Genomic DNA, 18,247 nt, shown 5'->3' with positions numbered 1-18,247 from the left:
CTCTGACTGATCTCCGTGTAAGTCACCAGCAGTCTATTTTGTAGACATGTTTTACTTTGTCCTTTCTTGAGGTAATACATTTTGTAAGAAATTAGGTTTCTAAACAGCGTTCAGAAAAAAAGGTGTTTTGGAGAAGCATTATTGTTTAGAACAAATTAATTCAAGCTACAGAAATTTAATTTTAAAAATTGAAACTGTGTAATTTATAACAACGCACGGCGGGATGGCCGAGTGGTCTAAGGCGCTGGTTTTAGGCACCAGTCACTTCGGTGGCGCGGGTTCGAATCCCGCTTCCGTCAATTTTGCCTTTTGTCTTTTGTCACGAAAGATGAAACAAAGCAAACCTCTTGATTCTTATCTTCAAAAGCAAATTTTGCACGTTTTTTTGCAATCTAAACCTTTAAAACTTAAACAATTCAGCTGTGACGATGTCTTGTATCTATGACCTCTTGCCAAGCATTAAATTTTTAACGTTTTATAATTTGCCGTGGCGAAATGTTTTCTTCGGTGTCTGCTAGTGGTACTAACTACTATTTACAATAAAAATATTTAAAAGTCATACGTTGTTATCGGTTCCGTAGTGTAGTGGTTATCACGTTCGCTTTACACGCGAAAGGTCCCCGGTTCGAGCCCGGGCGGAACCATGTTTTTTTATGCTTTAAACATTTTTCACAAACCCACATTGAAATTTTATCTTGATAAGTCCCTAAATACAATAAATCGATAAGGGTGACGGGACGGTAGCATTTTAATGCGTCTTTGCGTTCACAAGCAGCTGGTTTTGGAATTAAGTTTGTATTTTTTTACAAATCGTTGTTTTTCTGTTTTTGGTAATAATGTAGCTGAGTTATATAGCTATGTATAATGGATTCTCTCTATCTGGACTACTCTTTCTCTCTAACTTCTTTCTACCTCAGATAAATTTTTTGGCCACTTGAGTTCAAGGTAGAGGGTAGTAGCTAGCTTACAGCTACTTATTAGTTAATTTACAAAAAAATTTCTTTGTGGTTTCGTTGCAAATAATTTGCTGTGAATGAAGAATTTCATAGCACGAACTCAGGCTACAAATAGGCAGAGTAATTTTATGCATGGTGCAGCGCTTATAGCTAAATTATCATGGACCATCCCATCTTGAACATTAAACATAAATGGTGAAAAATTATATAGAAACGTCATGTGGTTTCACTGGTAGGATATTTTGGTCTAAGCACGTGGAAGCAGTGTTATTTGTTTCTCATTTATTTCATTTCATTTTAAAAGCTTCGTTTGCACCAACCTCTATTGCAGTTGCAAATTATCTATACCTTAGTTATGGTACCACAAAAAATTCAAGGATATGCATGTGGCAAAATGAGGTTATGTTTGAGCCATTGAAGAAAATGTTGTAGCAAACTATGATATCTGCGTTGCCTCTTGCGCACGCAGAGCTTACATGCCTTCCGACATCGCCTTTGCTTTTATATTTTGTTACGGATCTGTAGGTCATTGTTTGGGAGATGGTAAGATGGACCTGAAAAGTAAACATATGTTATGAATCATCACACTGGCGCTGCGAGTTTATCTTTGTTAATCCTGACGAATCTCCCTACATACAGGACAATTTTTTGTGATATCTAGAACGATATTATTCAATTATTTCTGCTTACCCACTTCGAGAGCTAGCCACAGAGACGTGTTGTGTTTACATTATGGCTAGGGCAGTGGACATCAGTTGTCCTCCACACTTTGATACAAATGGCGACGTTACTAGTCTAGGCACCCGCTGGAAGAGGTGGAGAAATGGGTTTGACCTGTATTTAGTAGCTGCAGGTATTACCGATAACACCCAGAAGAAAGCTCTTCTGTTACACTGTGCGGGTGAAGATTTACGTGAACTTTTTGACACGTTACCTGAGCCAGAGGCCGCAGATGGCCAAAATGATTATGTTAAAGCATGTACTGCATTAGATACATATTTTCTTCCGAAGAAAAACAAAAGCTACGAACGTCATGTATTTCGTACATGTGCCCAAAAGGAGTCAGAATCTATCTCACAATATGTCACACGTTTGCGAACACTGGCGAAAACATGTGAGTTCAGAGACATAGATGACGAGATAGTTGATCAAGTTATTGAAAAATGTACATCACGTAAACTCCGAAAACGCCTTTTAAAGGAGAGTGAGTTAACTTTGGTAAAACTATGCGACATTGCAACAATAATGGAAGCTGCTGATCACCAAGTGGCACAGTATACCAAATCGACCCTTAGTCGCAACCAAGAAGATGAAGATTCTGAGCAAGATGATGTAAATTTTATCTCAAGAAAGATAAAACGCACCGGTCTAAGAAAAAGTGGAATTGCTAAAACACCACCTACAATTCACACAGGACCGTTGCAGAATAATCAACCGTACTGTTACCGGTATGGTAAAAAAGATCATCGTGCAGACAAATGCATTGTTACAAAGGGAAAGTCTTGTCACAAATGCGGAATACAGGGACATTTTAGCAATGTATGTCGATCAACTAAGGCAACTGTTCGCTATGTCACTGCTGATGCCTCCTCCTCGGATGATGATTTTGTGTTAGCCATCGACAATGACCCTAACTGTCCCAACCATAAAAATTCCATGTACCCAGTAGATGTAGATGGACAACGTGTCAATGTGCTCATAGACAGTGGAAGTACCATCAATGTAATCAGCAAAAGCACCCTTAGTGCACTAAAATTAAAGTCACCTATCCTTCCATACCACAAGAAAGTTTTTGCTTTTGGTGCGTCGTCACCGCTCAAAGTTAATGGCTGCATATGGGTTGTCGTTGGTGCTGGAGAGAAAGTCTGTCTACCAGATTTGTTGTTGTACCACAATCTTCTGTCACCATATTGGGTGTGGAAACTGCTTGCAAATTGGACCTACTCCGAGTTGGCCCAGGTGGAACCATGAACGACAAGGTGAACCACATCTCTACCTCCGAGGACGGTGTATTAAAACAACTGCTTTGCAATTATGGTGACAAGTTTGAGGGCCTTGGAAAACTGAAAGATGTCAACCTCAAAATCCAAATAGATCCCACGGTAACTCCAGTCGCACAGAAAGCCAGACGTCTACCGATCCTAATGCAGCAACAACTGGACATGGAATTAAAAAAACTCTTAGAACTTGGTGTCATCGAGCCCATAGAATCACCACCATCATGGGTTAATCCCCTTGTGATCGTACCTAAGAAAACACCTTCTGATGGCATACGTATGTGTGTTGACATGCGTGTTGCAAACACCGCAGTCATAAGAGAACCGTATCAGATACCAACTCTGGAAGAAGTGCTGCATGAGTTCAACGGGTGCACAGTGTTCACAAAGCTGGACCTGAACAAGGGATACCACCAAATTGCTCTAGACGAGGCTAGCAGAGACCTTACGGCCTTTGCAACACACCGTGGTATATTCAGATTCACAAGGCTGATATATGGAATCGCCTCTGCCGCTGAACAGTATCAACGAGAATTGGAACTTGCACTATCAGGACTATCTAAAGTACGTAACATCTCAGATGATATCATTATTGGTGGCACTAGTAATCAAGATCTACTGGATCGCATGCAATGCGTATTTGAGCGTCTCCGAGAGAAAAATCTCACAGTAAACCTAAAGAAATGCGAGTTTCTGAAGACTAAGCTTATCTACATGGGTCACAAGTTGTCAAAAGATGGAATTGCACCGGATGAGAGGAAAGTACGAGCTATAGCTGACCTCAAACCACCAACTAATGTGAAAGAATTGCAATCCTTTCTCGGCATGGTGACATACTGCTCCAAATTCTTACCACACTTCTCAACGGTGACTGCACCATTGCGCCAACTACTCAGCAAAGACACCAAATGGAGCTGGGGTGATGCGCAACGACAAGCGTTCAATGATCTTAAGATCATGCTGTTATCCAGTGCGACACTTGCTTACTATCAACCTGACGCATACACCGAAATCTTTACTGATGCATCCCCTGTTGGGCTTGAAGCAGTTATAATGCAACGTCAGCCAGATGGTATCTTAAAACCAATTGGATATGCCAGTCGCTCACTACTAAATGCAGAAACAAGATATAGCCAGATTGAAAAGGAGTGCTTGGCTATCCTATTTGCAATAGAGCGGTTTCAAATCTATCTTTATGGTATAGAATTTGTTGTTAAAACCGACCACAAGCCGCTAGTGACAATGTTCTCCCCTCGTAGGAAACAGCTTCCACCACGCATTGAACGCTGGGTTATGAGACTCATGTCATACGCATTCAAGGTTGAGTATCACCCAGGCAGAACCAATGGAGCAGATTACCTGTCACGGTCAAACCCGATGCAAGACAATACACCATCGCACCGAATGACTGAGGAATTTGTCAACTTTATTCAAAGTAAACAACTACCAGTTGCCATACCAAAGAAAGACATTCGTGATGCACAGAATGATGATCCTGCCATTGCCCTCATTAAGAAACACCTTGCATCTGGAACCATTCCAAAATTGGATGTTATTAAAGAGTATTATCCCTCACGTTTGCAACTATCCATTGTCAATGACATTCTCATGTTTGCCAACAAAATTGTCATCCCGCCAACCCTGCGAGAAAGCATCATCTCCATTGCACATGAAGGACATCAGGGACAAGTACGCACAAAACAACGTCTGCGGAAAAAAGTATGGTGGCCACGCATGGGCTCCTCGGTTGAAGCCCACATTAAGTCATGTCATGGATGTCAAGTCACCGCTGGTACACAAATCAAAACTCCAGTAGTAATGACAGAAATACCTGATTCAGCTTGGTTGATGTTGGGTTGTGACCTTTGCGGTCCGTTCCCTACTGGTGAACACCTGCTAGTATGCATTGATTATTACAGCAGATATCCCGAGGTAGAGATTATCCGCCGAATAACTGCTGCTAATATCGTTGACAAACTTCGTAAAATGTTTTGTCGTTATGGTGCGCCAGAGATAATAGTGACCGACAATGGACCACAATTCCGGAGCAATACAGATTTCGCTACTTTGATGAAAGAATTTGGGGTGGAGCACCGCAAAGTTACCCCATACCATCCCGAGGCAAATGGTGAGGTTGAAAGGTTCAACAGAAATCTGAAGAAAACCATCCAAGCTGCAATTGCTGAAAATCAGAACTGGCGAACTGCCCTCCAGAATTACCTATTAGCATACCGTACCACACCGCACACAACCACTGGTGCCACTCCTGCAGAGGTTCTGTTTAACAGACCGGTTAAAGACAAGCTACCAGCCTCAACCACAAGTTCCAAAAACACCATGTCTGTCGTTAAAAACCGAGACCGCATCCAAAAAGAGAGAATCGCGAAATATGCAGACAAACGCAACAATGCTCGCAGTCATGTCATCCAACCTGGGCAAAAGGTTCTCGTGGCCAATCAGTCAACACATCGCAACAAATTTACCCCTAGATGGCGCGATGAACCTTGTACTGTTACTGCTGTAAAAGGAAATGCAATTTTCATTGAAGACGGTACAAAAACTATGATGCGCACTTCCTCTCACGTCAAACCCTACTTCATGCGAAATAACCAGCGGTCAAATAAACGACATCTTCAACAACCGACAGTGACAACCGATTCTGCAACAGAAAGCTCTGATGACGATTTTGACCTGCCACCAACTGTAAACGACCCTGGAAACGAAACCGACTTGACGTCATCTGATGATACCGTTGTCACAGAAAGCCCATCCAGTGACGAGACCATTGCGTATGGCGAGGAAGAGGTGAATGATGAAGAACTCTTCGTTCCAAATAGAAACACACGTACTCGAAACGTTAAACCACCACCTCGTTTCAAAGATTTCGTTACTGCGTAACTACGAACACATGAACTTTATTTTGGAACTGCAAGACTTTATGTTTGTAGCTTGGTGGTAGTTGGGCAGCGTCGCTATGCCTCAACTAGCCAGTTGTTGTGCTTTGCTGGTGCACATAGTCTTATGTTGATATTTAATTCTACTAGGAACCATTTTGTTAAGTTGGGAGAGATGTGATATCTGCGTTGCCTCTCGCGCACGCGGAGCTTACATGCCTTCCGACATCGCCTTTGCTTTTATATTTTGTTACGGATCTGTAGGTCATTGTTTGGGAGATCGTAAGATGGACCTGAAAAGTAAACATATGTTATGAATCATCACACAAACAGCCATAAGGATTGGAAGTTATGGGTTTTGAACAATCAATTCAATTCTAAATTATCTCTGCTATTAAAACTTTTAGAGGGTGCCGATAAGCCGCAAACGCCCGCATATATACGGGTGAGTTCGGGCGACTTTTCGAATATAATTGGTGGTTTTCCCCCGAAACCGCACGCACTTTCCCGAACTCGCCCGGAACATTCCTGAAATGCAATTCCTTGTAACAAACTATGCGGTCGATAGTTGGGAAGAAGCCGCTTGAAGAGAAAGGAGTTAATAAAGTTTATATTTAAGTTATTTATAAAGTAAACTTTATCAAAAACCATCAAAAACAGTTCTTTTAAGAACTTCGCTACCACATAGTATATAAATTTATTTTAATTTTAATAGTTATTTTGAATCACATTAGTGTCTGTTTTTTTTTCTTTTTCGGGCATTGTTTGGGCCTATGCGGGTTTTTCGGAAGAATACTTGAATTTTTTCAAAACGTTGAACTGGCCCGAAAACGCCCGCACTTTTTACGGCGTATGCGGCTTATCGGCACCCTCGTAAAATTTTACTTGGTAATTTATGCACCATCATTATCACCATGATCATCATAATCATCATCGTCATTGTCATCATCATCATTATTGGCTTAATGTTTGTTTTGCATGCTAGCATGGGTTGGACAGGGTATACTACTAATGACCTCTAGACTGTCTTAGTTCTAGATAAATGTGCATATTTTACGTGGGTAGCCTCAAAAGAATCGAGGGATATACCCTGTCTATTATTTTGTTTGTTGTTTGTTTCCACTGTCTATTATTTTCAGGAGGGACCATGGCTTTGACGGGGAGTCCTGGAGTATTTAATGCTCTCTTTGAGCTACACAAACTCAATTAGGGTCAGTGCTCTACCAGACAATTCCCTGCAACATCCAACGGCCCACATAGTGCGCCATCTCCCCAATTTGCCTCTTCATAATGCCTATATTAAATCACCGCTAAGGGGAATCGAATCCCTTTTCTCCCACACAAAGCATGACAGTGATAACCAATAAACTACAGCACCACTTAACTAACTCTGAACTCAAATTCCTCTGCATCCTGATTCACCCTGATTACCTCCTGCCAAATCTATCTTGGTCTACCTCTAGGCCAGGAAATATCAAGTATCTACATTTTCTTACCCAATTATCCCTCTCTATTCTTTCAAAATGTCCCAACCAACTCAATCTTCTTACAAAAACCTATAGTTAGTGGATTGTTTCCACTGGGGGCCACTAGAACAAAAAAGAAACAAAACATGATAAACCTTAGACTGCCTCAGCTCAATCAAACATAATAGCATTTATGCTCTGCGAAAATTGTAAAGAAAAAGAATAGAAAACAAAATCTAAAAAGTTAAAAAGTGAAAAATACATTAGAGATGGAAGTCTTAAACGAAAACAGACTTCCATCACAGGTCACTTGGTCTGGAAGATTATTCCACACTTTTGGGTGAAGGGTCTCCTTAAGAGACAAGAGAGGAGTTGAACGTCCTCCACCATACCTTAGTTTAAAGGGGCGATCGTGAAAGTCCCATGAAATGCCACATAGTGATGGTGTCACTTTAAAAAACACCCAGTCCGGTCTGTGAACGGTTGGCGCTAGGAAGGGCATCCAGCTGTAAAACAATGCCAAAACTTTTTATTAATGGCCGTAAGAATAGTTGATCAGACAAACTGCGTAAACGGGGCTGGAACTCTAAGGAGTGAAGGTGTCGCACACGGTAGGACAGATGTCAGGTGTGAGCATCGTCAGACCGTTACCCAGCTATCACATCACAAGGTAGATAACACTAGGTTGAGGATGGCTAGTGTAAATGTTGGTACTCTGAGAGGTAGAGCAGGTGAAGTAGTTGAAATGTTAGAACGTAGATCTGTTGATATGTGTTCTGTTCAGGAAGTCAGGTGGAGAGGAGCTTCAGTAAGATTTGTGGAAGGTAGGAGGGCAAGGTATAAGCTTTTTTGGATTGGTATTAGTGATGGATATGGAGGAGTTGGCATATTCGTTGCAGAGAAGTGGGTAGAAAAAGTAATAGATGTTATGCGTGTTAATAGTCGTATTATAGTGATAAAGTTTTTGATAGGTAATAGGATTGTCACTTTTTTGTCAGTTTATGCTCCACAGTGTGGACTCAGTGAGGAAGATAAAGATAAGTTTTATGATGAGTTAATAGCAGTCACATCAAAGTTTGGAGACACTAAACTTGTCATGGTGGGCGGCGACTTTAATGGTCATGTTGGGAAGTCATCTGAAGGCTATAGAGGTGTGCATAGAGGCTATGAATTTGGGAGCAGAAATAAGGAAGGGGAGAGATTGCTTGAGTTTGGAATGGCAACGGACATTGTGGTTTGCAACACATCATTCAGTAAGAGACAGAGTAGGCTGATAACATATGAGTCAGGTGGTTGTAAGACACAGATAGATTACTTCCTGGTTAGAAAGTCAGACAAGAAAGTGGTGAAGGACGTGAAAGTTTTATCGGGGGAAGAGTGTGTTTCCCAGCATAGGTTGCTGGTTTGTGATATTATCTTGAAGAGTGTTAAAGAAGCCAAGGAAAAGTACAGGCCCCGTCGAAAAGTCTGGAAGCTGAAGGAAGAGATTGTAGCAAGACAATTTAGTGCAAAAGTTCAGCAGTTAGCCTACAAAAGTACTTGGACTACTTTGAAGAATTGTCTTCTAGAAGCTTCTGATGATACCTGTGGGTGGACGAAAGGACCAGCTAGACATAGACAGACCTGGTGGTGGAATAATGAGGTTGACCAGTGTATAAAGGAAAAGAGGAAACTTTGGAAAGAGTGGAAGTCAGGTGGTAGTAAAAATATTTACTTAGAAGCTAAGCGTCGCGCTCGTACAGCAGTGTATAAGAGGGTGCCGATAAGCCGCAAACGCCCGCATATATACGGGTGAGTTCGGGCGACTTTTCGAATATAATTGGTGGTTTTCCCCCGAAACCGCACGCACTTTCCCGAACTCGCCCGGAACATTCCTGAAATGCAATTCCTTGTAACAAACTATGCGGTCGATAGTTGGGAAGAAGCCGCTTGAAGAGAAAGGAGTTAATAAAGTTTATATTTAAGTTATTTATAAAGTAAACTTTATCAAAAACCATCAAAAACAGTTCTTTTAAGAACTTCGCTACCACATAGTATATAAATTTATTTTAATTTTAATAGTTATTTTGAATCACATTAGTGTCTGTTTTTTTTTCTTTTTCGGGCATTGTTTGGGCCTATGCGGGTTTTTCGGAAGAATACTTGAATTTTTCAAAACGTTGAACTGGCCCGAAAACGCCCGCACTTTTTACGGCGTATGCGGCTTATCGGCACCCTCGTAAAATTTTACTTGGTAATTTATGCACCATCATTATCACCATGATCATCATAATCATCATCGTCATTGTCATCATCATCATTATTGGCTTAATGTTTGTTTTGCATGCTAGCATGGGTTGGACAGGGTATACTACTAATGACCTCTAGACTGTCTTAGTTCTAGATAAATGTGCATATTTTACGTGGGTAGCCTCAAAAGAATCGAGGGATATACCCTGTCTATTATTTTGTTTGTTGTTTGTTTCCACTGTCTATTATTTTCAGGAGGGACCATGGCTTTGACGGGGAGTCCTGGAGTATTTAATGCTCTCTTTGAGCTACACAAACTCAATTAGGGTCAGTGCTCTACCAGACAATTCCCTGCAACATCCAACGGCCCACATAGTGCGCCATCTCCCCAATTTGCCTCTTCATAATGCCTATATTAAATCACCGCTAAGGGGAATCGAATCCCTTTTCTCCTACACAAAGCATGACAGTGATAACCAATAAACTACAGCACCACTTAACTAACTCTGAACTCAAATTCCTCTGCATCCTGATTCACCCTGATTACCTCCTGCCAAATCTATCTTGGTCTACCTCTAGGCCAGGAAATATCAAGTATCTACATTTTCTTACCCAATTATCCCTCTCTATTCTTTCAAAATGTCCCAACCAACTCAATCTTCTTACAAAAACCTATAGTTGTGGATTGTTTCCACTGGGGGCCACTAGAACAAAAAAGAAACAAAACATGATAAACCTTAGACTGCCTCAGCTCAATCAAACATAATAACATTTATGCTCTGCGAAAATTGTAAAGAAAAAGAATAGAAAACAAAATCTAAAAAGTTAAAAAGTGAAAAATACATTAGAGATGGAAGTCTTAAACGAAAACAGACTTCCATCACAGGTCACTTGGTCTGGAAGATTATTCCACACTTTTGGGTGAAGGGTCTCCTTAAGAGACAAGAGAGGAGTTGAACGTCCTCCACCATACCTTAGTTTAAAGGGGCGATCGTGAAAGTCCCATGAAATGCCACATAGTGATGGTGTCACTTTAAAAAACACCCAGTCCGGTCTGTGAACGGTTGGCGCTAGGAAGGGCATCCAGCTGTAAAACAATGCCAAAACTTTTTATTAATGGCCGTAAGAATAGTTGATCAGACAAACTGCGTAAACGGGGCTGGAACTCTAAGGAGTGAAGGTGTCGCACACGGTAGGACAGATGTCAGGTGTGAGCATCGTCAGACCGTTACCCAGCTATCACATCACAAGGTAGATAACACTAGGTTGAGGATGGCTAGTGTAAATGTTGGTACTCTGAGAGGTAGAGCAGGTGAAGTAGTTGAAATGTTAGAACGTAGATCTGTTGATATGTGTTCTGTTCAGGAAGTCAGGTGGAGAGGAGCTTCAGTAAGATTTGTGGAAGGTAGGAGGGCAAGGTATAAGCTTTTTTGGATTGGTATTAGTGATGGATATGGAGGAGTTGGCATATTCGTTGCAGAGAAGTGGGTAGAAAAAGTAATAGATGTTATGCGTGTTAATAGTCGTATTATAGTGATAAAGTTTTTGATAGGTAATAGGATTGTCACTTTTCTGTCAGTTTATGCTCCACAGTGTGGACTCAGTGAGGAAGATAAAGATAAGTTTTATGATGAGTTAATAGCAGTCACATCAAAGTTTGGAGACACTAAACTTGTCATGGTGGGCGGCGACTTTAATGGTCATGTTGGGAAGTCATCTGAAGGCTATAGAGGTGTGCATAGAGGCTATGAATTTGGGAGCAGAAATAAGGAAGGGGAGAGATTGCTTGAGTTTGGAATGGCAACGGACATTGTGGTTTGCAACACATCATTCAGTAAGAGACAGAGTAGGCTGATAACATATGAGTCAGGTGGTTGTAAGACACAGATAGATTACTTCCTGGTTAGAAAGTCAGACAAGAAAGTGGTGAAGGACGTGAAAGTTTTATCGGGGGAAGAGTGTGTTTCCCAGCATAGGTTGCTGGTTTGTGATATTATCTTGAAGAGTGTTAAAGAAGCCAAGGAAAAGTACAGGCCCCGTCGAAAAGTCTGGAAGTTGAAGGAAGAGATTGTAGCAAGACAATTTAGTGCAAAAGTTCAGCAGTTAGCCTACAAAAGTACTTGGACTACTTTGAAGAATTGTCTTCTAGAAGCTTCTGATGATACCTGTGGGTGGACGAAAGGACCAGCTAGACATAGACAGACCTGGTGGTGGAATAATGAGGTTGACCAGTGTATAAAGGAAAAGAGGAAACTTTGGAAAGAGTGGAAGTCAGGTGGTAGTAAAAATATTTACTTAGAAGCTAAGCGTCGCGCTCGTACAGCAGTGTATAAGGCAAAATCAGAAGCAGAGAGAAACAGATTTGCAGATGTGTTAAGAAGGGAAGACCAATGCAATGAGGTATTCAAGATAGCAAAGCAAATGAAGAAGACTAATCAAGATGTTGTAGGTGAGAAGTGTATACTACGTAATGATAAAGGTGTTTTGGCTAGCACAGAGGAGGAGAAAAGGGTAGCTTGGAGGAATCATTATCAGAGGTTGCTTAACACTGAGTTTGATTGGGACGAGGATAGATTGTCTGATGATGATGTTGTAGAAGGGCCAGCTATGCAGATCAAGACAGAATGGGTAGTGGAGGCTATTAGGAAATTGAAGATTGGCAAGGCTGCAGGAGTATCAGGTATTGTTGCAGAGATGGTAAAAGCATCTGGATATATTGGAGTTGAGCTTATTACAAGTCTTGCTAACCAGATTATAAAGGATGGTGCTATTCCGAGTGAGTGGCAGTCGAGTGTAATAGTGAATTGTTTCAAGGGCAAGGGTGATGCATTAGAAAGGGGTAACTATAGAGGTTTGAAGTTGGTTGATCAAGTAATGAAAGTTATTGAAAGAGTGATTGATAAGTTACTTAGAAAACGAATTAATATAGATAAGATGCACTACAGATGCAATATTTTCTCAGACAGCTTCAGGAAAAGTATTTAGGAAAGAGAAAGAATCTCTATTTTGCCTTTGTAGATTTGAAGAAAGCTTTTGATAGAGTGCCACGTAAAGTTATTTGGTGGGCTATGAGAAAATTAGGTGTGGATGAGTGGCTAGTTACGATGGTACAGTCTATGTACAGCAATGCTAGAAGTCGTGTCAGGATTAACGATTCACTTAGTGATGAATTCAGTGTAAATGTTGGTGTACATCAGGGTTCTGTACTTAGTCCTTTGTTGTTTATTCTAGTCTTAGAAGCGCTGTCGATGGAGTTCAGAACAGGTTGTCCATGGGAGTTATTGTATGCAGATGATTTGGTTCTCATAGCAGAGTCGATGGAAGAATTAGTTAAAAAGTTTGAGAAGTGGAAGAAAGGACTAGAAGAGAAAGGGCTAAAGGTAAACACAGCAAAGTCTAAAGTCATGATTAGTAGCATTGCAGCCAAGTGTGACCTTGTAGTTGGAAAGTGGCCTTGTGGAGTTTGCAGGAAAGGGGTTGGTAGTAACTCAATTTTTTGTCAGACTTGCAAGCATTGCGTACATAAGAAGTGCAGTAGTATTAGTGGAAGGTTAAGAGCTGACATACAGTTTGTATGCAAGCGTTGCAAAGGTGAGATTATAGAGAATGAAGTATTTCCAGCTTTAATGATGTACAACAGTGGCTCGTTAGAGATAGTTGAGAACTTCTGTTACTTAGGTGATATGTTGGGCAGTGAAGGGGGTATTGGTAGAAGTGTTACTTGCAGGATAGGTTCTGCTTGGAAAAAGTTCAGAGAGTTACTTCCTTTGTTGACTAGCAGAGTCCTGTCAATTGAGGTAAAAGGTAGGTTGTATGAGGCCTGTGTAAAGGAAGATCTTGACCGTTTAGAAAGGAATGATATGAGAATGGTTAGGTGGATGTGTAATGCCAGTCTGAGAGACAGAAAGAGTTCGGATGAGCTAAGAAGCAGGCTAAGTCTCCGTAGAATTAAAGATGTTATCCAGATAAGAAGATTTAACTGGCTGGGGCACTTGGAAAGAATGGAGGAGGATAATTGGGTAAGAAAGTGTAGAGACTTGATAGTTCCTGGGGCAAAGCCCAGAGGCAGACCGAGAAAGACTTGGCAGGAGGTTATAAGGACAGACTTGATAGAGAGGAAGTTGAGTTTAGATCTAACACAGTCTAGATCAGATTTGAAGAGGGCCATTAATATACCCTGTCCAACCCATGCTAGCATGGAAAACGGACGTTAAGCCGAGAATGATGATGATGATTTGCAGCTCTAAATGGGAAGGCTTTTTTGCCAAATTCCTTGTTGACCAAGGAAAGTGTGAACCTGTTTTTGATTATGTTTGTTGTATGATTACTTGTTTAATGATTATGACAGTTTTTTGTCAAAATGAATTTTGAGCCCATGTAATCAGGAGCAATGTGATTCATGGCTTTGAAAACTAATATGGCATCGTATTTGATGAGTAAATTATTCATTGAATATTCCCTCTCTTTCCCAAGAAAGGTACAGACACATTTTAATCGTTTTTCTAGTTTTCCCAATCTACCTTGGGTGGCACAAGCCCATGCCGAGAAGCAGTAGTTGAAATATGGCATGACAAGTGCATTAATTAAAAGGTTTCTTGTGTGAGGTGTTAAACAGGATGCAATGGTTCTAATTTTAGAATATTTAATTAGTATTTTTCTATTTATGACATTAATGTGCTTTTCCCATTGCATTTTTTGATCAAATGTTACCCCAAGATATTTAACTTTAAATTACGAGCAAATTACAAGAAAGACAGGGACTGCAATAAGCCATAATAAATATGCCCATAAGCCACACTTGTCACAAGAAAGTGCTTTGTGTGTTTTTGCCACAGGTTTTAAGCATGAAGAACAGGGATACTTAACAGGACCTGGGTTGAGGCACATGTCCCCTGATAAGAGGATTAAAAAATAGAAATACTTGTGCCTGCTTGGCTTAAGTTTTGATAAAGCCATTAATTTTAATTGGAGAGTGAGCTGGCTTTCAGAAACTCTATTGCAGGCATGAAGTGAAGAGATAGAAAAGAAACTCCTATCTAGTCGACTCATTTTGTTGTTGTTGGGTGAGCTACTTTTGAATGAAGGTTTTGTATTGTTTGAAAATACAATGAACACAAAAATCAGTTTTAGCGTAAATGTGGGGTTTCCTACCTGAGTAAAGTTATTTTTAAGTTGTAGGGAGATCATTCTACGGTTATGTGCTCTTCCAAAACTATGTTTGAAGGATCTGAGACAAGTCCATTTCCTTACGATGTTACACGGAAGGAGCAGCAGGAACCCACAACACAGCAAAGCTACGATATTAGATGATAGATGGATAAAAAAACTGACTGGGGTAAAAACAATTTATTAACAAAAACAATAATTTAAAAACTAACAAAACAACAAATTAAAGAAATGAAAAGATATAAATGAAGGAAAGAAGGCAGTACAATATGTAAAAATCAAAAAGGACTTAGCTATCAAAGCAGGAGCTCTTCAAGCTTTAGTCTTCTTTTTTCTTTCTTCGACTTAGCGCGCCGGCCTCAATGAGCTCTTTTTGTGTCTCAAAGTGGTGTTCACATCCACCTGACCATTCTTAGATCTCATTTCTTTCTAAACAGTCAAGATCTTCCTGCTTCACTGCCCATTTCTCACTACCATGTAACATTAGCGCATCTTACACAGGCCTCATACAACCTGTTTTATTACCTCAACAAAGAAAGTACTTCTCTTAACCTTTTTTCAAAGAAAAAACTATCCTGTCATCCTGTAACACTTCTTACAGCACCCTCTTCACCTAACATATAACATTGGGTACATTGTTAGCAGGAAAGATACTTTGTTTTCTTTTATAATCTCAACTTCGCAACACTTTTTGCAAAACCACTGCACTTGAGCTCAATGCTTACAAGTCTGACAAAAAAATTGTTACAACTAACCCTTTTTCTTGCCTCACAAGGCTACATTCCAACTACAAGATCACCCTTCATTGCATTTCTGAATATTTAAAAAGTTGTAACACACAAAACGTAACATTATAGTACTGTATTTTTAAATCTCATTATCCTTGATAAACTTGTAATTGTATGAAATTTCTTTTTTTTTTGGGATATGTTTTTGCCTTTATTGAATTAATGACATTTGCAGTGATTTGAATTTATAATTTATAATTAGATAAAAAAACAGTATCAATTTTTGCTTTTGAAGGCTGGAAAGTAATATTCTTACATCAAAGCTGGGAAAAAGAGAATTCAGAAATTGCACCAGTCCTATGGTGATTTCTGTAACAACAATGTGTATGCAATATTTTTCAATTTTGCAACCAAAGACAGTTCTGTTTAGGTTTTAATTTTTTCTGCTATTTCACTTTTAATTATTTTGTTCTAATCTAATTTAAGATGAAATAATACACATAATTCAACTTACATATGGATGGCATCATCACTTGGTATTGCTCCTTTGTTGAGACCTGTGGAATCCTTAAACAAAAAATGGCTTGAAAGAGATCCATTGGTATTTATTATGTTCACAGATTTTTTACCTTTCATATTAGGCTAGGATATTGTTATCCTGATGTGCTAAAATTGAACTTATGTAATAAGGATATGGTATACGTTTTGAGCACAATTTTTAAATCAAGTTTTTCGGTGATAAAATGAGTTTAGGAAATAAAAGCTTATTGCTTATACATCAATCCTTAAAGAAATTTTTTAATATATTACTTATCAAATTATGAGAATCTGTATATATAGTATATACTATATATAATTATTTTGAAAGGCAGAAACTTTTTTGAAACACTCTCAGCCTTCTTAAAAAAATGAATTGCGGTTAACTGTTTTATGTCACCCAGATAAATTTGTCATTAGCCAATACACTGAATACATAGATAGCATAGAGAACAAAAACATCTTGAGTGAACTTGATTAACATATTCTTCTGTAAATTGCAACCTGATTCTTTTAAATGGAGTATATCAATGGCAACCAGACATTTTTGTGGAATATAATTTCATGAATCAAGATATATGTGTGAATTAAGGGTAGAAAAATAATTTGACGTAAAATGATTTCATGATTTTCCAATAGTAAGCAAAATTCTTCCCCAGCTTTCTGTTTAGGAACTTCCATGAAAAAAGAAAATTGCAGAATTTATTTTAGTGAATTGCTAATTCAACTTAAATTTTGTGGAAGATATTCTCACGAATTGCCAGCTTTGATTTTGAAATCGAAGTGAATTTGCGAAAATTAATTTGCGTAAATATCTTCGTCAAAAAATTTCTGTTGGCGAAAATTTCTCCCATTTAAGTTTAAACTGTTTTGTAACCATTTTTTAAAATATCATACCTAGTTTACTAGTTAAAATTTTTCTCTCTTTTTTTTGAAGTTTCAAGGCAATAGTATAAGTTTAGTTGGCTGTTTCCTATTTTTTAGAATACAGTAAGCGATGAATGTGTTTCTGAATGGTACAACGAATTGCTCTCTGAAAAAGAAATATACATTCGTCCAGAAAGTTTTTTAAATCGTAATGGAATAGCATCACACCAAAGTGCTAATGGACATTTCTATTGTGGTCAGGCTGCAATTAGTTGTCAATGCTGCAATGGTGTTTGTGGCCCATCACATGGATGTAACTGTGTATCTTGCCAAGAAATAGAGGAAGAATTAAAAGAAAACAAGGATGCAAAAAGTGTCCTCTCTGTAATAGATCATACTGAAGCTTGGGCTTGGGGAAGAATATCAACTATTGCTGAACTAAAAAATTTTACAAAGCTTGTTGCTCATAAGCAGTTGATGGTTTTTAAGTCATCTACTGATTCGTTATTATTCCTTCAAAGATTAAAAGCGCGCATTTATGTGTATGCAAGGTTCCTGTCAGCTTACTCAAAGACTTGTTTTGTCTCCAACAAAGATGTTCCACCCACAGCATGCTCAACAATACAAGATTCTAATGTTGTCAAAAGGTAAAGAACTTGTATTTCGTGATAAGGTGATCACCACATGTTTGCCACTCTAAATAAGATGTATATAACCATTGATAATGTGCTTAACAACTTTCAAGACATAATAATATTTGATCATCTTTTTGTTACTTAGTACACCTCATGTAATTGAAACAGAAACAGATTTTTTCCAGTCTGGTTTAAATATGTTGTTGAAGTATACATTTAAATTCATTGAAAAGACATGGGAAAGTGGTCAAAATATGGATTTGTGCTCCGAGATGTTACATGAAGCATTTGCCATGTTTCAAAATATGCCTAAAGCCTTATTATTTGATGATACTGAAGACTCTAAAGATTTAGTTGCAATGGTGCAGAAAACAATAATATTTCTGAAAAGAATTGTTATTTTGTAAGTTTAATGAATGTTTTAGTGTATAAGGTGAAATCACTAACTCATTGTATATCCTTTTTTAAATTGTTTCGAGAAATCATTAAAACTTTTTTTATTGTTTTTGTTTAGAAACTATAAAGATTCACATTTACCAATTGCTGAGCGCAAAATAGCGTTATCCTTGCTGTTTGAGTTAGTGTTTCAACGCGCTACTCTAAATGACATTCTTAACATCATCTTAGTCTGTTTAGACTTGTCTGAAACTGGAATTTTAGAATATGTTAATATGAATTCTTTCTTGAGGAAACTTTTAACTCAATCAACACAAATGGATTATGACTCAGAAATATTACAAAATGTAAGTATAATATTATGTATATTAAAAGA

At 38.8% G+C, this 18,247-nt stretch overlaps 3 protein-coding genes and 2 non-coding genes across 6 annotated transcripts in view; all 5 read left to right on the top strand.

Moving 5' to 3' along the window:
• The first annotated feature begins 217 nt into the window (after positions 1–217).
• Trnal-uag (transfer RNA leucine (anticodon UAG)) lies at positions 218–299 on the top strand. The gene has a single exon. It is a non-coding gene; the product is annotated as a tRNA-Leu (tRNA).
• A 272-nt stretch (positions 300–571) lies between these two features.
• Trnav-uac (transfer RNA valine (anticodon UAC)) lies at positions 572–644 on the top strand. The gene has a single exon. It is a non-coding gene; the product is annotated as a tRNA-Val (tRNA).
• A 667-nt stretch (positions 645–1,311) lies between these two features.
• LOC130653723 (uncharacterized) lies at positions 1,312–2,927 on the top strand. The gene is made up of 3 exons (XM_057456236.1): positions 1,312–1,355; positions 1,426–1,499; positions 1,618–2,927. Exons 1-3 carry the CDS (start codon positions 1,312–1,314, stop codon positions 2,925–2,927), a joined length of 1,428 nt encoding a protein of 475 aa, XP_057312219.1.
• On the top strand, positions 2,924–5,851 carry LOC130653721 (uncharacterized protein K02A2.6-like). Its single transcript, XM_057456235.1, has one exon. The coding sequence runs from the start codon at positions 2,924–2,926 to the stop codon at positions 5,849–5,851; it is 2,928 nt and encodes a 975-aa protein (XP_057312218.1).
• Positions 5,852–15,898: 10,047 nt separating this feature from the next.
• The window catches only part of LOC130655158 (E3 ubiquitin-protein ligase HERC2-like), a 39,390-nt gene continuing 37,041 nt past the window's right edge, over positions 15,899–18,247 (top strand). For both annotated transcript variants that reach the window (XM_057457869.1, XM_057457868.1), the window contains exons 1-4: positions 15,899–16,037; positions 16,958–17,487; positions 17,621–17,878; positions 17,990–18,218. In XM_057457869.1, the coding sequence (XP_057313852.1) occupies positions 15,957–16,037; positions 16,958–17,487; positions 17,621–17,878; positions 17,990–18,218 (1,098 nt within the window). In that variant the 5' untranslated portion in view covers positions 15,899–15,956. The remainder of the gene's footprint in view (positions 16,038–16,957; positions 17,488–17,620; positions 17,879–17,989; positions 18,219–18,247) is intronic.

Source organism: Hydractinia symbiolongicarpus, chromosome 8 (assembly GCF_029227915.1).
Source record: "Hydractinia symbiolongicarpus strain clone_291-10 chromosome 8, HSymV2.1, whole genome shotgun sequence".
Classification (NCBI taxonomy): domain Eukaryota; kingdom Metazoa; phylum Cnidaria; class Hydrozoa; order Anthoathecata; family Hydractiniidae; genus Hydractinia; species Hydractinia symbiolongicarpus.
The sequence above is the reverse complement of the archived record's forward strand: the minus strand, read 5'-3'. Positions and strand labels throughout refer to the sequence as shown.